Consider the following 14,889-nt stretch of genomic DNA (forward strand, 5'->3'; position numbering starts at 1 on the left):
AACCCCCACTGGTAAAAACATTGATGGTTCTTTTGCAAACATGTTTCTTTCTTGTTTTTGTGATGTATTCAATGTTGTTTCTTCTGTACGTATTCTGTTTTGATGGTTCTGTTTCCTTTAAAAAAAAAAAAAAAGAAAAAAAAAAAACACGAATAAAATAGAGGGTTCAAAACAAAAGACACATAGAGATGCTTATTATCTTGTGATGTTTTTTCATTTAACACCCATATTCTGCTATTTCACTGTGGGTCAAAATAATCTTGAAAGTGCAGTGTTTTTCTCTTTTAAAAGATTTGCTTTATTTATCATGTCATGTGAAAAGTTTCTGCTTAGATAATCTTATCTTTGCTAGGCAGAGTTTATATCAGTGCTAGGCAGACTGATATTTTGAATTTTTTTTTAAGACTTCACAAAAGACTTCATAAAGAACACTGTGCATTTTGAGATGGAATTATTTTTCTTCCAAATTTTTCTTCCATATTTATTTCACAATCACGATGAACCTACTTGCTAATATACTTATAGTATAATTATATTATACTTACTATATTACTTATAGTTTGAAACTCTCTTCCTTCTACATCATTATGAAAAAGCTTGCAGTAAATGCTGTTTTCAGTGAAATATGGTTAAATACATCAGGATAATTTTGCAGATAGGAAAAGAAGAATGAGGATAGATCCCTGAAGCTCAGCTATAATTCAAGAAAAACATCCTTCCCCAAAACAGTAATACCCTTCAAATCTTTTAAGTATTGTAATGAAAAGTATTTCTCCACGTTTTTAATTTGAAGAACTTGTAAAATAACTAAACTAGGTAACTCTCTATAAAAGACATACTCATCCCCAATTTTTGGCTTGTATTATGTGGAAAGGTGACCAAGTTTCCAAGTGAACAAGCCAGCTGATAAAATTAGGAAGATTTTGCATCAAAGTTCTCACTCATTCTAACTTCCAGTTCCATTTTCTGGAAATGCTGTTACTTTACTGTGTTTTGTTTGTTTGTTTGTTTGTTTGTTCATTTGTTTGTTTAAAGAGAACATTTCTCTGCAAACTTAATGTCCCGGTCTTTCACATTGATTGGATTTGTATTGACTGTTCATACTGCTCTTGGAAAACTATGTCTTCAACAGCCTTAATGTTAGTGTATTGGACTATAAAATTTTGAAATTTTAAACTATTTTTAGACTCCCAATTTTAACCAGAATCACAGAAGAAAAAAACTCAGCTGCATTTAACTGATACTGGATTTGAGAGACATCTTTGAGATAATAACATGGAAATAGAAATTTAAAGAGAGAAGTAGATCTTTTTTTGCCCCTTAGCTGACAGTCTTTGTTTGTCATGTGCTTTGTCACTTATGGAACTTGTCTCATTGATTTCTTCCCTCAGAGTCCAGGTTTCAGACAGGGAAAAGACATTTAAACAGTAATTGGTAGTTCACTACCATAGTACTAACTGATGGCAAAGATTCCATTTTCTTTAGTGAAGTCATAGTTAACACTGGCAAGATATACATCTTTCCTCAACAGAGTTGTTATTTTATGTAATCAAATGGAGCTTAGGAATTTAAACCTCACTTTTTGTTTTGAATTAAATTCATAATTTAACAGTAATTGTGCAATGATAAAAGATTCAAGAAATCATACTGAGAATGATGATTTAAAAACAATTTGGACTTTTAAGTACAAGCTGGGGAATGTCTAGGTTATAATCTTTTAGACAGGTGCTACAAAATTTAACTATATACCCCAGATGTTCTATCTTGTGTTGCATGGTCACACATGTAGAAATAATACAATTTTAACACTTAAACCTACTTTTTAAGCCAGAGTGTGGGGATTTTTTTTGTTTTATTTCTCCACAGCTGAACATCAGTAGTTAGTTTTCAGCTAGTTTTTTCATACACCAGCAGGAAGTTGCTGGTTTACCCAGTAATACTATAAGTAACTGATTTTTTATTAGTAAAGCTCTATTTTTATTTTTTTATTTTTTTAATATTATGTCATTATTTTGTTTCTCCATAAGTTCTCAGAAGGCTTACTTTATTAAAATTTAATTTTAGAATGAAATCTGATCTGATGGTAGTTCTTAAAAGTACTTGTTATTTAACTGACTAAGAGTGGTGTACATGCTTTATAATAAATAGGTAGAATAAGTGTACATATCAGGGCTATTTTCAGCCATTAATAACATGAAATCAATAAATATTTCTTGTCCTTCACTAACATAGTCATGCTTGAGACAGTTTTCTAAGTTCAGTATAATCCACTGTAGGCTACATTGCAGTGGTGTTTTAATCCTTTTTATAACTGTATTTGAATCAGTGTTTGCATTTATAGAAGGCACTTAAGCAGTTTGAATTCAGAGAGATGGTTAAGCATAACTTAGTGAGAAAACAAGTGCTTTTCTTATTTGAATCAGATTCTTGAAAAGTGAAAGGCATGCAGTAGGCAGAATCCAACCCAGTATTGCCAGTGTCTTATAATAAGAATAAATTCACTTGTTTTACAACGGAGTTATTTGCTTTTTTTAGCTGCCATCAAAAAGGAGCCCTCTTCATGAATGAATCATGAATGAATCATGAATGAATCATGAATATATGTGTACATCTCTGTGATATGTAGTGCTAGACAAATATTTCTGAGTAGAAATAGATTTCAGATATTTTCCATTAGGGATATTAGAGATAAATAAACACAAACAAACAACAACCAAAAAAAAGAGAGAATTATTAAACTTGGACACATGCACTTTCAAGGAAAAAGATATATATTTCATTTTTCATTCAATCTTATTTTCATTTCCTCTACAAGACTTCTGTTCCTCCAATACATCACAAACACAAGCTATGAGTTTTGCAAAAAACTACACACATAAATCCTTCATGTGTGTAGCCATACCATTTCCATACAGCATGAGCAATGGCAGCATTTTAACTATTATAACGTATGTCTAAGCAAATAGAGGCCAAAATATACATCATATCAACAGAAGCTAAAGAGCACGGTGTCATGACAACCGACATATCGTATACAGTGTGCATACTCGTGAGTACATTATCTATATAAATGTTTTTTTGTACTGGCATGAATTTGTGTGCACAGCAGCAAAGGTTGTTCTCAGATTTTATAGAAAGAAATGAATCTGCACTTCAGTTCTATAGTTTCCAACAGGACCACCTGTTGTTGTCAAAGTAGCATCTGAAAAATAAAATTCCTGACAATAACATTATTTTTTGTCAGATTTTGTTCAGCTGTAGAAATTAATAACCAGCATTATTTTAAATCTTAGTATGGCCAAGATGTTTGAAATATTTTTTGTGTATATGTTTTGTTTGTTTTGTTTAATTACTATTTAGTTTATATATAAATATTATTTTCAAAATGATTAGGTCTTTCCACTTAATGTGTGATGGTATACTGAACACTATTTGATTTTTGCGGAATTGTCCAATAACTTGCATTCATTTTGTGATTTCTCAGTAGCAGAGCTTAATAAGAGACCTTCCCAAACCCTTCCAATATTAACCCTTCCAACCTTTCTAGTAGGACTTCATTTTATTACATTTTTAAATTCCAGTGATTGTACTAAAAGCCAGAAGATTAGTCTATGATCTGTGTAATAATTTTAATGTGAGACTTGTTTTCCTTGTTCTGAGAAACGTTAATTGATATGATGGCAAGGAAAAGAAAGGTTTTAAAATACAAAACTATAACTTATGCTGTAGTCTATACAAATGGCTTTTACTTAGTGATAACTTGATATGCAAGAAATACATGGTTGGTTCCTTTATGGGCTTGATTTCACAAGCTGTAGTACCTCACAAATTTTCTGTGTGAGTTGTGATTTAAAAGCATTACCATCTAAGTAGTCAAGCTACATGCATTGCATGTGTGATGGTACAGGCGCTACAAAATATTTGGCTTTCTGTAATGCTTGTTTTTGCAAAATATAATTATTCACTTCAATCAACAAAGCATGACACCAAGTGTAACTTTAAGCATGCCAAGAGTTCAGTTACTGTTAGAAAAATATAATCTAATCCTGCGGGATATTCTATATTCTGGACTTTGACCAGCAACATACAAAAGTATCTTGCAGGACTGAACCTGCATATCATTTTGAATAATATACTTTTAAGTGCACAGGCACCTCTTGATTGTATTCTTGGTTGTGTTCACTCACATTGTATTTTTGGGCATATATGTATGTGTACATTAACCAGTACTGTAAAAAACAGTAATTTCTTTTTCATTCCTAATTAGCTGAAGGTGTTTTCAGTTTTACCTGAATGAAAAAGTATATAAATAGTATTATATCTGGGATAGAGAAAAAATGTCACAGAATGTAATTTACAACACAAGCCCTACCAGGAATGCCTTGAGGGCACTGGGGTTGTTTAGTGTGGAGAAGAGGAGGCTCTGGGGAGACCTTATTGGTCTACAACTACGTAAAGGGAAGGTGTGGGGAGCTTGGGGTTGGCCTCTTCACACAGGTTAACTAGTGATAGGACTAGAGGGAATGGCCTCAAGTTGAGCCAGGGGAGGTTCAGGTTGGAAATGAGGAGACATTTCTTCTCAGAAACAGTAGTCAGGCATTGGAAGAGGTTGCCCAGGGATGTGGTGGCATCACCATTCCTGGGACCTTTCTGTTTTAAGGAAAGGTTGGACATGGTGCTTAGGGACATGGTTTAGTGGATGACATTGGTAGTAGGATGATGATTGGACCAGGTGATCTTGGAGGTATTTTCCAACACTGAATTTTATGGTTCTATGATAAGTACACATTTGGAATTAGAATTAATGTCCCTATTTTACAAGAAGTTGTATTTGCATATTTTTGAGTGATGTGTGTTCTGAGTAACATTACCTGTTGATGGTAACAGGAAAGAGTGCAATTATGTACTTTCAAAATATTTGTACTAGTTTTGAAAATGCTTTTGCTTCCAAGTCCTACCACTGTATTGAAACTTCCAGCTGTGATAATGTAATAGTAATATAATAATTTATAAATATACATTATAATTAGTGATTGATTGATATAGCAATTCTAATAATTCTTAATGTGATTATTATTGACTATAACCTTTTTTAAAGCTTCTTTCTTTTGTTTTGTTTTTAGTTTATATACTCTTCTGGTTTCCTTCTGTTCACGCACTGGAAAATACTGTCTTTATAGACATAAGATTTGGAAGTTCGCGTATCAGTCTAAAATATCTTCCCATTGAAAAAAAAAAATCTTTCAAATTATTCTGCAATCTTGATACATTTTTCTGTCCTATCCTTATGCTTTCTACAAATAACACTTGGGCACATAGTCGCAAGATGCATGTTCTCAAAGAAACAAGTTTTTGTAATTTCAATTTTTGTTGCCATATGCACTCTACATATTTATCCAAAGTCCTAAAATGGAAGTTTCTTTGCTTTTACTAGGTGATCTTTAATTATTTCATACACCTATATTGTTTTCCCATTGTCAATTTATTAGCTGTTCTATTTTTTTTTTTCCAACTGTGATTGTTTTCCTCGGTGAACGGTTGTTTGTCGTCTTTGCAGTTCAGTGTACAAAGTTAACTGTATGTATTGATATAATTGAAAAAGTGACGTTTTAATAGAGGGCTTTTTAGCATACTCTTTTAAAGTGAAGAATCAAGAATATAATTTGAAGCTTCATACTTCTGGATATTATCTGTCCACAAAAAAAAAAACAAAAAAAAACAAAAAAAAAAGAACTTAAGGGTTTAATTCAGCAAAGCACGTTGGCATATACTCTAGTTCATTATAAGTTTAATGCTTTATTTTGTCAAGGGAGATGAAAGCCCAACATACATTTTGTGTCATCAGTAAGCAGGTGATAAATCCTCAGAAATGTCAGCCTAAAAGATTCTTGAAAATGCAGATAGCTGTAAATATCTTTTTTTTTTTTTTAGCTATTTATTTTAAAATAAAATATGTTAAAAACTAATAATTTATTTGAGGAATGATTTTCATTACTGTTCAATTAATTCTCTCTCTGTATTTTTAATTACCTTGTTTTGTGATGAATTAGAACCAAATTAATCTAATCCTAACCTTTGTATGTAATGCAGCATTCATGCCCAGCAAAGTTAAAGGAGAATGTAAATTGTGGATTATTTCTAAAATGTTGCCAAGCTCATGCTGCCATATTTATAACTCAAAACTTAAGTTTTATCATTTAATTGTTTTAAACTATCTGCCAAGCATGAGTCATATGTGCTTCAGATAGATTGGTGGCTATAAATTTTCTCTCCTTTTCTCTCTTTCTTAAAATTAAATATGGAGATTTTCTGCAGGGGGTGTGGGGTGTTAATTGGCAGCCTGTGATAATCTGTGCTTCCATCTGGCCTTTCTACAGGAGAAAAGGTGATGCAGGATGATGAGTTTACCTGTGATCTCTTCCGCTTTCTTCAACTACTTTGTGAAGGACATAACTCAGGTTTGTGGGCAGGCTTCCAGCTAAGTCAAGGTGGTGGTAACTTAAAGATAACTATAAAGATAAAAGACATTCACTGCTGTAAGTTTGACAGTGTTTATAAAATTTTATGAAAGATAGTGTAGCTGCTGGACTAGACATGAAAGGAAAATATTTATTTGTAATGAAAATCTCAGGTTGTTTAATCTGTTCCAACATTGTAGAAAAGGCATGGGTTTCCAGAATGATGAGTTTTCAGTCTTGACCTGACTAGGAAAGGTAAACTATATAGGAAAATATACGTGGCTTATGACTTCGAGTCAGTTATTGAGAGGGAAAAAAAAAAAAGAAAAAATTGTATTAGCTGTTGGACATATTTCTGACCTTGTAAACAGCAATTGTATAATTAAGAGACTTGATTTCACTGTCACTTAGGAAAATTTATATCATTAAACATAATAATAATACATATTATTAAACATAATCAAATTTTGGGCTTATGGTTTGCTGATGGACTGATGTGATCTCTGCAATAAAATGCAGACGGCATGCTAAAGACATTTTTTTGAAAAAACAAAGTAACAACAAAAAAAAATGCATTTATTTAAGCTATACTTTCCTTGGAATTAATTTGCAGGAATCACTTTGTAAGTCTTTAGCACTTAAATGTAAATTGAACTTTTATTTGAATTTTTAGATTTTCAAAATTATCTGAGAACTCAGACTGGTAACAACACAACTGTTAATATTATCATTTCCACTGTGGATTACTTATTGAGAGTTCAGGTAGGTTAACTTCTGTACTAATCAAGTAAATGATGATAATGACTTTCATTTATGCAACATTATACTTTTAGTTTATTTTAATCATAAGTTAGACTGTTGTATGTGGAAACTCTGATTTTCTTAATTTCTCTGGTATATCCTTCTGGAATAAGTCATTTCCTATCATAAAAGTTCTGTTTACAGCAAGGTTGAACTTCATCTTTATCATAAAATGTTCAGCTTTATCAGACAAGCACATGTATTTGTGATTACATTTATTTTGTTCATTGTAATCCATTTTGTTGAAAAAACAGTCTGTAATTCTCTACTGGTTACAGTTCTTAAAGTGTTGTTATGCTGCCCTATGGGAGTAAAAGTGGCAAAAGTGTAAAAGGCTAATATCAACCACTGTATACAAAAATTCAGTGAAGTCTGTTAACCAACCAGCACAGGCAGAAAGTAGACATGCTAAGGAAGTGCATAAAACTCTAGCCAGTAATTGACTGTGACTACCCTGTGACTGAAAAGTGTTTTCTATTGTTCAGCTTGAGATTCAGACAGCTGTTTTTTCATCCATGTTCTGATTCAGTCTGAACATTGGTCAGCTAGATGCACAGCCATGTGATGGCATGCAGTAAAGTGTAAGAATAGTCTAATCTTTATTTAGCTAGTTAAATTTTCTCTTTAGTCATGTATGTATGGTGTCTAAGAATTCCAATCTATTAAAATCAGTATTCTTTAAGTTGCTGTTGTTACCAATGTTGCTATTTATCCTTACACATTCTGTAGAAGTTGTAGGGACAATACAATTTCTATTCCATTGCTTACTTTGTTGAAACTTTAATAAGGTTTCCTTTGAGGAAGACAGAAAGAAGAATCATGCACACAAAGCAACATTTGTTCCTGCTATTGACTGGGTGTCAAGCAAACAGTATAAAGAGCAGCATGCAGCATTGCCATACTATTGAGACCTGTTCAGAATGCAGAATATGGCAGATACCAACAGATCTAGCTCTCTGTCTGTCTCTCTATATATCTTTTTTTTTTTTTTTTTAATCTTGATTTTAAGGTATATGGGGGGGGGGTTTGTGTGTTTTTATTTTATTTTATTTTATTTTATTTTATTTTATTATTTCAGTTTACTATTGTTCCTATTGATTCCCGTGAGATGAAAATACAGTTCTTGAAGTAACACTTGACAACCTGTATGGAGTTTAAAACATTTTTGTGATCATTTAAGAACCTTTATAAAATAAATACTTTCCAGAACTGTATTCCTAGCTAATATGTTTCTGATCTTGATGAAGAACTGGTTAGAGAAATTTTGATTACATAATCTCTTCGTGCTTCTCATAACTGTTTTTAGGAGTCCATTAGTGATTTCTATTGGTATTATTCTGGGAAGGATGTTATTGATGAGCAAGGACAACGGAATTTTTCCAAAGCCATCCAGGTTGCAAAACAGGTTTTCAATACTCTCACAGAGTATATCCAGGTAAGTTAGTTTATTTCTAATTTTATGGATTTGAAAGAAAATGAATAATACCTTTGGAATAAAGACAATGTACAGCTAGATAAAATATATATCGGGATATAATATAGGTACGTTTAAACTTCAAAATTATTTTAGTGCATTTATTTATGTAGAAAAAGAAGTTTTGTATAGCTGGCACTACTCCCTGATCCATTAGTTGTATGAATAGTAGGTAGAGTTTGTTTTATTCTGATCAAGTGACATGTTACATTTGATAACTGTAGAGATGTACTTGGGGTAGACAGTGATAAATGAGAAGACATACTGGCAGGATTCAAAGAAGACTAGTGAGAGACTAATGAAGAAATCAAATGTTCTGTGTTCTAACTGTCTTTTCTTTTTTTTTTTTTTGAAAGCAAATTTCTTCAGGTTTGGTTGTATTCTTTTAATGTATTTTTTAATGTGTGATTAAGAATTGGTAAAGGGGAGTGTTGAATGTAATTTAGTGTTTTTATCATTATTATGCTGCTTTTGCAAAATAAGACTAGAAGTTTTTGAATACCAAACTGATAATTAATTTGCACAATGAATCTGAAAACTGAAGTATTCCTCATGAAATAGTAATTAGCCTTAATTCTATTTACAGATGGGATTAATTCTGTCAAAATAACAATATGGCAGTTCTTTCATGCTATTTAAAGAACTAGGCATAATTTAATTCTTATTAATTCCTCATGTGAATCCATCAAAAATATTATAATTTGCTTCCACATATAATAATCAGGTTAGAGAGCAGCCTGTTAGACTATATGTCTATTATACTGTTCTCCTTCAACTGGAAATGTATATTATGAAAATAATATTTTATTTCATGAGGATCAAGTGTGGTAGCATTGGAACATGTAAATCTGAGTAAAGGCAGCTTATAGTCACGAGTGTACATGTGCTTGTTGTAAACATATTTGGCAAGTCACAAATAGCATTGTTAGCTAGTAATTGTTTTATTTACTGTTCTCTAAAGTTTCAAAATATTTTGTAATCCTGCTTTTTTGAAGCTGGAATTTTTTGAATAATATTATTTAGCACTGCTTTCTAGAACAGGTGGAGTATACTGGGAAAAAAAGAAATCAGGAATCTTAGTCTCTTATCACTTATACCAATTTTGCATCAATCCCATATTAATTAATTCCTGAGTTATTGTATTAAGTAGGGAAGAATCAGTTTGAAGATTTTGTACCTCTCTAACATTTGCCGTTTAATGTTGCAAACAGCTGTACTTTTTATGGTTCTGAAATGGGACTCAGCTAAAACAGAAAGAATGGCTATTAGAAATATGCATTGCTTATGGTCAGTGGTGTTGTAAGATAAAAAAATCTGTATATGCTTAGCTTTTCATGGCAGTTTTTAAAGGACAGACCCCCTACTATGCTTCTCTATTGTTCATACTTGTCTTTTGTTAAGTTTCTTCCAAATAAAACCTACCTTTCTTCTCTTGTTGACTTATCAATAGGGGCCATGTACTGGGAATCAGCAAAGTCTGGCACACAGCAGGCTATGGGATGCTGTAGTTGGTTTTCTTCATGTGTTTGCCCACATGCAGATGAAGCTGTCCCAGGTATCTTTTAGTTTTTGTTTGTAAAGTTGCTAACTTATAATAATGATAAAGTGTCTTGTTAGTATGTTTAAATAACTAATTACCACAGTTAATAATGGAGGTATGAGGAAAAATAAGAGGCAGAGCTGAGAGAATAAAACAAAGCTGAGGGTATAAATTACAGAGTCAAAGTGCTCATGAGCACCAGGCTTATAACAAGGTTCGATGAAGTTGAAAATGAATCATATAACCTGAAATCAGAGAAAAGCAATCCATTTCCTGTGTTTCATATCAAAGTTCTGCCTCCATGTTTTCTGCAATTTTGCACAAGCTTTTTATGTAGCATCTCTCTTCCCTGTTCAGGTGCCTAGTTCAATGCAGACATCTAAGCCTTTTCTACTCTCAATAGACAAGAATTGTAATTTATCCTTACAATATGGTGTAGAGAACTAGCACAGACAGCTCTTTAGAGCTAAAGTTAGATGGGAAGAATCCTAACTTTAAGCAGTCTGTTTTTCAACTTTTTAACTTTTTAAAAAATTGCAGTTATCCTTATATTACACATCTTAATCGAAAGTAGAAAATAATCCTGATTTTTTTTAAATAACTAAACATTCTCAGAGAAGTGTCATAATCTTGAAAACATTTTAGTTGTTAAGTAATAAAACTCTGAAGGCTATGAAGTTTTTAGACCTGATTTTTTATTTACTTATAATGTATATGAAGTATATGTAAGTACATGTAAGTATTTTTGAATGTGTTGCGTAAATGGAGATAGTCTTGCTTAAATGGTTTTCCTACCAACCCTTGGGACTTTACCAGTGGAAGTAGGTCAGTTACTTAGATCTGTGGACTTTTCTGCTACCATTCTGGTTCTTATTTGTTACTGATAAATAGGTGTCACTTTCCAGTAGATAGCATCATAGTGAAAGTTGATTTTCAAAGTGATGCAATGAATTTTTCCTAAGGTGTCTTTGTAAGCCCGTGTACCATGTATTGTCATTTTGGAACATCTTTGTTATTTTCAGAATAGAAAAAAACAATCAATGATTGGGTAGGCCACAGTGGTGACTGTTACGCTTTCTTCCTAAATCACTAAAGCAAGATGGAAACTAGTATACAAGTAGTTACAGACAGGAAGTAAAATACATAAAATTAATTGTTGATTAATAAATCTGATGTGATCATTGGTAAGATTTGTTTTCACAATAATGGCAAGATTTTAGTCTCAGCTGTGTGTAGAGTGGTTTCTTACAATCTTATAACTATAACATCTAGAAAATAATGATACCCTGCCACTTTGGAGAGAGCCAAAATGCTTTTCTCAACAAAGTTCATTGTAGTGAGTGGAGTTAGACTGTTTTGAGTAATGACAGAAATGTGGTCTGCTCCAAATAGAGATGTGTATAAATTGAGATGGTGCCTTTTTCTTGTGTGGAGTTCAGACTCTTCGGGCCTTCCAGAGCTCACTTGGGCTGTTTTATTAATTTATTCTTATTGCAAGAATATACTAATTGCACTGTGTTCAAATACCATTTTTCAAAGGTGTTGAGTGTGGCTAAATGGATTTATGTTGTCATATGTTGTCATATGGCATCTTTCTATACCTGGGGTTTGCTTAAGGAAAGTATTTGGTCTTTGTTTTAAACCAGAAGTTTCCAGAACAAAAGTCCCGGTCCCATCCCTCCCCCCGCCCCCCCCCCCCCCCAAAATAAATAAAAATCAGTCACTTTGAAGCATGTTACACTTTGTCTTCTGTGTGCTGCTGCCATTATTTTTTTCCAAGGCTGTGAACTTGATTATACTAACAGCAACACTGCTTTAGCTGACATGAAACTTTACAGAGGCATCATCTGTGAGCCAGACATACCTTATTATTGCTTTATTGCTGTGTTACCAGTTATGATCCTAATAGCTTCTTAAATTTTAAATCTTATTTTTACAGGGTGAAATCTGCATGCACATATATGAATGTCAAAAAAATCAGTAGATATTATATATATTGTATTCATTTCTTTAGGATTCCAGTCAAATTGAATTACTGAAAGAATTAATGGATCTTCAAAAGGATATGGTTGTCATGTTGCTGTCTATGCTGGAAGGTAGGTAAAGTGTAATTTGAAATTCTCTTTTGCAATTGCTTTAGCAACATTTTCACCTTTGTGTTTAATGTTCCATTTTCCTTTAGGTTTTTGATTTTTATGTATCAGTTGTGAGATCTTAAATTGCATGGAAGATTGATACAGTCCAGTCAATATCATTTATGTTACTTCTGAATGTCAGAATTGCATAAAATCCAGCTGTGACATAAGTTTTACTTTGTTTCTGTGAATATGGCCTATCTTTTGCCTTAAGTGAGAAGTTTTTGTTTGTTTGTTTGTTTTTAACTCTAGGTTGAAATTCTAAATTCCAAGAACTGAGACATTTATCTATCGTTTTATTAATAGATTTTTTTTTATATTGCATTTGTTTTTATAATGATCTTAGCCATGAAGTATAGGCTTTGATTTATCTAGTGAGTAGGTTCAAGTTTCCTTATGACTAATACTGGAAATTATGGTTCCCCAGAGAATGTGATCATTGTCAAGAAATAATGCTATTTATGTATCTTCTTTCTGGTATCGTATTGGCAGATTAACAATAGACTATCAATAGTAGAAAGACAGAAATACACAAGCATAGATGATCCAAAGATTTTCCTTTATGCTTCCTACATGTACTGCGTCACATTTATTATCTTGAGAGGGCAGAGAGAGAAAGAGATGTATTATCTGGGAGGGCAGCAAATGCAACCTGGATTACAGTGTAGCATGGATGGCTGCTGCTTTGCTCACCTGAGGTAACTGAGGTAACTGAGAAGCAAAGTAATTCTTAGTATTAGTATTAGGCAGTGCTCCATCAGGGACCTACTCATCCTCTGTTTGTGTTGCACTACAGTAAAATTTACATTATCACTTTTGAAAAACTGTCTCATGTTTAGTACTTTAATAAACATAACAGATATACCTCTCTGTGGCTTGTTAGTTATTTCTTTAATGGCAAATATTTCAGTCACATCTTTTTCCAAGTCTTAGGGTAGTGCTATTAGTAAAAGATTCCTGATTTTACAGCTGTTTTCCTCGTATAACTATGTGAGCCAGTGGTTTATCAATCTTACTGTATAATTATTTCACTAGTCATTATTAAACACGTTGCCAAAATACTTGCTGCCATCAATATTTCTAATTTCATGTCATCACATCTAGGTAATGTTGTGAATGGAACTATTGGCAAGCAGATGGTTGATATGCTTGTGGAATCGTCCAACAATGTGGAGATGATTCTGAAGTTCTTTGATATGTTCTTAAAACTGAAGGATTTGACTTCCTCTGATGCATTCAAAGAGTATGACCCAGATGGTAAAGGCATAATTTCAAAAAGGGATTTCCACAAAGCAATGGAAAGCCATAAACATTACACTCAGTCTGAAACTGAGTTTCTGCTATCCTGTGCTGAAACTGATGAGAATGAGACTCTGGACTACGAGGAGTTTGTGAAACGGTTCCATGAACCTGCCAAAGACATTGGTTTCAATGTTGCTGTTCTCCTGACCAACCTCTCAGAACACATGCCCCATGATACCCGCTTGCAAACTTTTCTTGAACTGTCAGAGAGTGTGCTGAATTATTTTCAGCCTTTCCTTGGACGCATAGAAATCATGGGTAGTGCAAAGCGCATTGAACGAGTATATTTTGAAATAAGTGAGTCAAGTCGGACTCAGTGGGAGAAACCTCAGGTAAAAGAGTCAAAGAGACAATTTATATTTGATGTTGTAAATGAAGGTGGGGAGAAAGAAAAGATGGAGCTTTTTGTTAATTTCTGTGAGGATACCATCTTTGAAATGCAACTGGCTGCTCAGATTTCTGAGTCAGATCTGAATGAAAGGTCAGCTAATAAAGAGGAAAATGAGAAAGATAAGCCTGAGGAGCAGGATCCTGGAATGGGTTTCTTCTCTCTTGTAACTATGAAGTTAGCATTAGTAGCTCTCAAGTATAATTTAATGACTCTTATGAAAATGCTTAGCATGAAAAGCCTGAAGAAACAGATGAAAAAAGTGAAGAAAATGACCATGAAGGACATGATTATGGCTTTGTTTTCTTCCTACTGGAGCATTTTGATGGGCTTACTGCATTTTGCTTGTAGTGTCTTCCGTGGCTTCTTTCGCATCATATGCAGTTTGCTGCTTGGAGGAAGCCTAGTAGAAGGAGCAAAGAAGATCAAGGTGGCTGAACTATTAGCTAATATGCCAGATCCCACGCAGGATGAGGTGCGTGGGGAAGGAGAAGAGGGGGAGAGGAAGCCCACAGAAACTGCATTGCCTGCAGAAGACTTGACAGATTTGAGAACTTTATCAGATGAGAGTGATCTACTATCAGATATATTTGGTTTGGATTTGAAACGGGAAGGTGGACAGTATAAATTGATCCCTCATAATCCAAACGCTGGTTTGAGTGATTTGCTGAGCACTCCTTCCTTAGCTCCAATGCCTGAGGAACAGGAAAAAATCCAGGTAATTGCACTTTTTATTTCTATGCTTATGCTCTATGTTTATCTTTTTCATATGCTAACTATTTTGTCTTGAA

At 33.2% G+C, this 14,889-nt stretch overlaps 1 protein-coding gene across 1 annotated transcript in view; it reads left to right on the forward strand.

Annotated features, from left to right (window-relative positions):
* The window catches only part of RYR2 (ryanodine receptor 2), a gene marked incomplete at both ends in the record, with an annotated part of 408,872 nt that overhangs the window by 374,683 nt on the left and 19,300 nt on the right, over positions 1-14,889 (forward strand). Inside the window, 6 exons of the mRNA XM_084285045.1 lie at positions 6,378-6,458; positions 7,132-7,220; positions 8,566-8,694; positions 10,184-10,288; positions 12,288-12,369; positions 13,513-14,816. Of these exons, the coding sequence (XP_084141171.1) occupies positions 6,378-6,458; positions 7,132-7,220; positions 8,566-8,694; positions 10,184-10,288; positions 12,288-12,369; positions 13,513-14,816 (1,790 nt within the window). The remainder of the gene's footprint in view (positions 1-6,377; positions 6,459-7,131; positions 7,221-8,565; positions 8,695-10,183; positions 10,289-12,287; positions 12,370-13,512; positions 14,817-14,889) is intronic.

This window comes from Netta rufina (assembly GCF_964035555.1).
Source record: "Netta rufina genome assembly, chromosome: 3".
Taxonomy (NCBI): domain Eukaryota; kingdom Metazoa; phylum Chordata; class Aves; order Anseriformes; family Anatidae; genus Netta; species Netta rufina.